At 44.9% G+C, this 6,828-nt stretch overlaps 1 protein-coding gene across 2 annotated transcripts in view; it reads right to left on the bottom strand.

Moving 5' to 3' along the window:
* Commd10 (COMM domain containing 10) overlaps window positions 1–4,433 on the bottom strand; it is a 126,137-nt gene extending 121,704 nt beyond the window's left edge. For both annotated transcript variants that reach the window (XM_021150690.2, XM_021150691.2), the window contains exons 1-2: window positions 4,349–4,433; window positions 2,786–2,876 (exon numbers count right to left, since the gene is read on the bottom strand). In XM_021150690.2, coding sequence (XP_021006349.1) covers window positions 2,786–2,876; window positions 4,349–4,389 — 132 coding nt within the window. In that variant the 5' untranslated portion in view covers window positions 4,390–4,433. The remainder of the gene's footprint in view (window positions 1–2,785; window positions 2,877–4,348) is intronic.
* Between the last annotated feature and the right edge of the window lie 2,395 nt (window positions 4,434–6,828).

Raw genomic sequence — 6,828 nt, 5'->3', positions numbered from 1 at the left:
TGATACATATGCAGCTAGAGTCAAGAGCTCTGGGGTACTGGTTAGTTCATAATGTTGTTCCACCTATAGGGTTGCAGATCCCTTTAGCTCCTTGGGTTCTTTCTCTAGCTCCTCCATTGGGGGCCCTGTGATCCATCCAATAGCTGACTGTGAGCATCCACTTATGTGTTTGCTAGGCCCCGGACATACGGTTTTCTTAATTCCTCATTCCATCTCAAAATTAGCAGTCACTTCTTGAAACTGCCTACTCAGACCATCACAGTGGCACCAACACTCCCCACCTGACCTCCACTAGTCTGTCTTGCTCTTTCTCAAATGCCGGGTCAAGAACCCAAACAGCTGGCTCTACAGAGTGAGGCCCACAGCAGTTACATCCACGGGTTTCATGTGGTGGCCTAAAATCTCTCCTATGGGGTCAAACACAGGGTTCTTCATTAGATGAGTTAGAACCACTATTTTTGAAGGTCAGAAGCCACAAACATGTTTCTAAGTTCTCAGCAACAGAAGTCTGCGACTTCCCTCAGCTTTTCCCAATGCAGACTGCTGACCTGCAAGATGAGACATGCCACAGACTGTGCCTAGAACTGTTACTCCTCCTGACTCATCATCTACGTCACAAATTTACCGTAGGCAGGAACTTGGGGGTCCTATGTTGCTTTGTATTTTTCACGTAAAAGAAAAGAATTAACTCCAAGAGTGGGCATTGCATACCAAGTGTATACTGAGCAGTGTATCAGGGAAGGGAACTCTACAGATGAGGAAGGCACGGGTCTCAAGGCAACAGACAGAAAGACTGGTGAGGGAGGTCAGGGATTTGGTCGTTTTCTGATTGTGAAATATGTGCTTACAGGGCAGTGCTAATATGAGCTGAGGAACAAATGTTCTGGAGGCACAGAGGAGAGAATTACACTGAGCTTGAGAGTGGGGCCACAGCATCCTTACAACTCGGTGATATCCCTTCAGGGAAGCATTCGGAAGCAAGGACAAGAACACATGCACAACGCAGAGTTGAGAAGGGCCTAGCATAGCGTAGTAAGCGTGCACCGTCCAGTGACATTGCAAGTGCAAAGGAGGGAGGCCGGAGACCACTGTCATTGTCTAATGGCTCTCACACAGTGTTAAGGATCCTAAAGTTTTCTCCATGTGGTAAGGGACAGTCACTGATGTCTCTACATGCTGTGGAAATATGATCAACACTTTAAAAAGAGAAAAAACATTTAGAAACATTACTGTAATGCTATCATTTCCTAATGATCAAGCAGGGGGCTGGAAAGATGGCTTAGTGGTTAAGAGTTCTTGCTGCTCTTGCAAAAGAGATGAACCCGTAAGGCAGGTTCACAACCATCTCTAACTCTAGCTCCAGGGGATTCAGTGCACTCTTCTGGCCTCCAGGGGCACCGAGAAAACACATGGTGCACATACATACATGCAACAAAACACTCAGACACATTTTTTTTAAAATAAAAATACATAAATGTAAAAAAAAAAAAAAAGGTCAAAACCAAAGGATGGTGAGCAACAGACACTAGTCTATAGCCAGGAAACAAGAGGATCTGAAATAAGACGATGTGGAGAATTTGGATTTGAGAGACAATTCAGGGGGAAAAGACCATGGGTCTGGAGCTGTCTCCTGGCCAATAAAGAAAGGGAAGATAAGGGTCTTGGATATAACTGAATGTTTGCGCCTAGAAACATGCAGAATACTCAGTATGTGCTCCATAAACACTGTCATTGCAGTTTTATAACCCAATAAAGAACATTAAGTTAAACTGGCTGCCAAATAATGAATTAATTCATTACCAAGCATCCACACAAACACTTGAAATAAAAGCAAGAAGAAAAATCAGATATTGAATCCTGTGTGAGAAGAAATACTGACCGAATTATTTTTAAGATGTATTGATTATTTATATATGTATGCATATGTGCCTGCTTAAGTTTATATATACTATATGCATATAAGAACTCAAGAAAGCTGGAAGAAAGTATCAGATCCCTAGAACTGGAGTTATAGGTAGTTAAGAGCCATTAGGTGGGTGCTGGAAACCAAACACAAGTCCTTTGCAAGACTAGTATGTGCTCTTTTTTGGCAGGGAAGAATGGGGGTTCGAGACAGGGTTTCTCTGTGTAGCCCTGGCTGTCCTGGACCAGGCTGGCCTCAAACTCTGAGATCCACCTGCCTCTGCCTCCCAAGTGCTGAGATTAAAGGCGTGCACCAGAAAACCGGGCGTGGTGGCGCACACCTTTAATGCCAGCACTTGGGAGGCAGAGGCAGGCGGATTTCTGAGTTTGAGGTCAGCCTGGTCTACAAAGTGAGTTCCAGGACAGTCAGGGCTATACAGAGAAACCCTGTCTCGAAAAACCAAAAAAAAAAAAAAAAAAAAAAAAAAAGGCATGCACCAGAACTGCCTGGCTTCGGTATGTGCTCTTCACCATCTCTCCAGCCTGAACTACCATTACCAGGAAGACTGAAACCAGCATTTCCCTAAAGCATGTTCCATAGAGCTTTATATACCAAGGTAAAGCAATTCCCAAGTCAAACCCTCCAGTGTATGACCCAAATATTCGCAGGCAAAACATTCTACAAAGCTCCATTTTTTTTTTTTTTAATTAGAGAATACAAAGTCTTCTAAGCTTCTGACCAGACAACAGCATCAAACTTCCACAGATCTAGAGTTCCCAAGAATCCACCAGTGGACACTATTTCTCACAATTCTCCATATACTAGCATAATGTCCCAGGGAATCAGAGGGGTCACAAGCCACAGGAACACAGAAATGCAAACCTTCAAGTGGAGCTTTTGAAGAATCCGGCTGAGAAGTCGTGGGAATCTCCCCGTGTCTATTGCATTTATCAGCGGCACCGCTTTCTTCATGCTAAATGTGTAAGCAAAGTTTCAGAATGAGTTTTAACTGTATTTGCCACTGCCGTCTGTACGTTTTTATTTCAACTACTCTGGTAGCTGTGTCCTCTTAGAGAGATAAAGTGATGTGAAGGACACTCAGGCAATCATTGAGCACCCCCCAAGGACGCCTCTCCCCAAAGCACTCCTGTTAAGAAGTATGTCTGACAAGTTTTTCTCTGCCCAAGCAAATCACTTGCGGAGGTCTGTACCCTGTCAGGGAGCGACAGAGCTTTAGCAGTGGGGATGCAAGCTACCATGTAATCCACACTAGAACTCTGCAAGAAAGAAAGCAGCAAATGAGGGCACTGCATCAAAACCAGAAAGGATAACGGTGGCAAGTAACCGTGAGGGAAGTGGGGAAGACAATACATAATTATTTGGAATGCACAGTTATCTGAAAACCTGGGTCGACTGGAATAACCAACTTCAAACTGTGCACTTACTGAATATGCCTTCGTGATGGGAATTCCCCCAGGACATGGGCTTGAAGGTAAGAAGTGGGTGTCAGATCCAGGAAAAAAAGGAAAAACTTTACAATACCAACTGTCTTCTTCCCAGTGTAGGAGTGTTGTGTTCAACGTTCAATATCTGCCTGCATACATGAATATTTCTTCTGCCTCCACAGACTGAGTCAGTTTTTTTCTGAAATAATTTTGTTTTAATGGGCAAAATCTGAGCAAGATGTGGTAGGACGGCCAATAGAGCCAGCTTGTTGTAGGGGATCTTGGGTCCACAAGTTTGAGGCTAGCCTAAGCAACCTGGTAAGAACCGCTACACTCCAAAAAAAAAAAAAAAAAAACTTTACAACTGGGCTTTACATCACCAGACCCAGCCAGTCTTACCTAACACACCCCAAAGATAAAAACTATATAAATGGCAACACTATCAGTGGCATTTAAAACCTGTCACTTGTAATAACCATTTTCAAATTGTGTATTTAAGCATAACTGTGCATATACTGAATATGCCAAAACTAGCTAAATAAGTCACTAATGCCTGAACTATCAGACCTTGGTTTCAAAACGCGTGTTGTTTGTTAATCGCCCCTACCAGAATGAGCCTTTCTCACCATCATCTGAAATAACTAAAAACAGGGAGTCTCTTCCCAAGAGAGTGGGCAGAATTCAGGTGGCATCTAGCAACTTCTACCTGCACTTCAAAGTCTCTCGTCACTAACTCCGATGCAGGAGGGGCCAACCCTGCAAGCTTCAAGAGGAATCACTCCAGAGTGGAAGCACGCCTCCTCCACGCCCCGCCCACGCCCGCCCACTCCTTCTCTACGCCCCGCCCACGCCCTACTCTGCGCCCCGAGAAGTCCCTCCGCAGCCCCACTCCGACTCCCGAGCCTGGCCGGCCGCACTACAGCAGCAGGCGGCGGCAACACCGCTGCTCCCTCCCCAACAGGTTACCCCCGCATGGTCCGGCGCTCAGCCTGACCGCTACCTGGGGCTCTCGGGCAGGATCAGCGCTGCGGACGCCGCCATCCTTGAAGGTCCCTCGCCCGCGCGACTGTCAGCTGTGCACAGTCCAGCCAATCACGGCGCGCCTGACGGAAACCCGGAAGGGCCAAGTCTCGCCGCCGGGCCAGGTTTACGACCTCGAGCTGCTGTGCGTTTGATTTCCGAAGGCTTGTGCGTGGTCCGGAAAAGAAGAAAGAGGTCCTGGTGCTCCTTTCTACCATTCTGACCGTGTGAAACCGAGGCTGTACATAACATTTTTTTATTCCTATAACTGCATCCCTGGCTAGGTGTGTGTTTGTGTGCATTTTATGTACGTTTATACATGGCTGTGCATCTACGCACATGTAGTACTTGATGCATTTACTTTTTTTTTCAGGTTTAGCGGAGGGTTTAAGCAAACTCCTAAGCGTCTGCGGACAGAGAAATGGGCCAAAGAGCATACCCTATCAGAAGAGATTATGCTGCCAACTCCTGTGCTACTGAGTACCCCCCACCCCCCACCACCGCAACCCCGGTCCACATTCCCAGAGTTTTCTGCAGAGCAGAGTTCTGGCCTTGGGCGTATTGGTCCAATTCCTTCCACTGTGGGTTCATTGAGTGCCTACTGTTTACTTAGCATTGAACCAGGCACTGGAGATCCAAACGGGCAAAATACCAAAAATCCTGCTCTCTACATTTTTATCAGCGATTAAAATGGATAAGTATTCCATGAGACTCTTTTTGGGGTCCACCATAGCACAGAAGGGATATAAATCACTGCAAAGTGTATAGTTGTTTCCCACAAGAGAGAAAGGAGACCATGCATTTTCACAAACATCTTCATCTGCCTTTGGGGGACTGGGGGGGGGGGGGGAACACAGTGGAGTGTGTTAAGGGCTGAGAGCTACAGCTCATAGGGTTGATAGATATGAAAGCTTCCTACATCAGCAGAGTTGAGGGTGTTTCCACAGAAGACAGAGTGAGCAAAGGTTGTGGAATAGAAGAACGATTTGTCTGGGGTGTCAAAGACAGTCTGGAAGTAATGTTAGAAGCAACTACTATGAGAGGCTTTGGCCCTGTGCACCTATCTGTAGATAAATGGGCAGTCACTCAATGTTACAGGGGTTGTTCGTTTATCTTTAAGATTACTGTTAGAAAGATGGTCCAATTGGAAAGAGATAATAAGGAAAACCGTACAGGAAGTTACTGAAATAAATTCTCTGCAGTCAAGTCCTGCGAGAGTGAAAGGCATTGAAAATGAAGACAGCCAGGGGATTAGAGTTACATTTCAATAGTAGACGGTTCAAGAGCTGGCAAAAGATCGAATTTAATTTTCCTCCCTAATTATGTTTTACTTAAATTATTATTTAAATTAGTTTGGCATTCTTGGAGCAACCGAACAACACTGTAACTGAGAGAAGCCAGATTGCAAATTAAAAGTGAATAATCCCCACATGGATAATTGAGTCAATTATACAGTATGTTGAACACATACAAATACATTTAGTTCCACAACACTCTGCACACTTCCCCAATTTATGCATATCTGAAAAAGATTGTGTGTGAATCTACATAATTGTGGGTGTGTGGTCCAAACATAGATTGCCTTACCTGGCATAATAACTTTAGAGGGGGTCCAATTTCTCCTCAGCCTTTAAAACACTCTCCTTGTGTCTTGATTCATTGCTGAAGTCAAGTCGCTAATTAACTAAAATTGTTTCAAATCCCTTGTGAGTGTCAGCCCTTCCATGGCTGTCTTGAAAATCACAGCTGAAGCTTTAGTAAAGGAGACTCAAATCCGGACTCTGTAACCTCACACACCTTCCTGGGCCTGACAAGAAATGTGGAGAGGACGATGTCTGCTTCCCTGGGCTGTGGTGAGGACTAAGGTATGTGATCTTTGAGAGACTCTCTTCTAAAAATAATACAAAGCACAGACCTCCAGAATTCTGCCCAAAGAGAGTCCCTGCCAGTCAACATTGTCTGTCACACCAATTCTTTCCATAAATGACTGATTACTTGCTGATATGAGGTGATGCTGTGCGTAATGTCACCCCTAGGCTGTCCTCACACTGTCTTGGTGTATGGGTGCATATGTCCATGAGAAAGTCCTTCAAGTTGTCTACTTGTGACCCCTTGCTGCGGCACAGGGACCGACTGGAGTCAGGATTCCATAGCCACCCTTTACTCATGCCCTCTCAAGTAGTCAGGCCAGCATCAGGATGGATGTAGAACGCAGGCCCACTACCTCTACTCTATTATAGATAGAGACCCAGCTCTCCTAAATGGAGCAAAGTTTTTCCCATCTCTTTTTTTTTTTAAGATTTATTTATTTATTTTTTGTATGTGAGTACACTGTAGCTGTACAGATGGTTGTGAGCCTTCATGTGATTGTTGAGAATTGAATTTTTTAGGACCTCTGCTTGCTCCGGTCACAGTCCCTGCTTGCTCCAGCCTAAAGATTTAAAAAAAAAAAAAAAAAAA

The sequence above is a fragment of the Mus caroli genome, chromosome 18 (genome assembly GCF_900094665.2).
Source record: "Mus caroli chromosome 18, CAROLI_EIJ_v1.1, whole genome shotgun sequence".
NCBI lineage: Eukaryota > Metazoa > Chordata > Mammalia > Rodentia > Muridae > Mus > Mus caroli.
The sequence above is the reverse complement of the archived record's forward strand: the minus strand, read 5'-3'. Positions and strand labels throughout refer to the sequence as shown.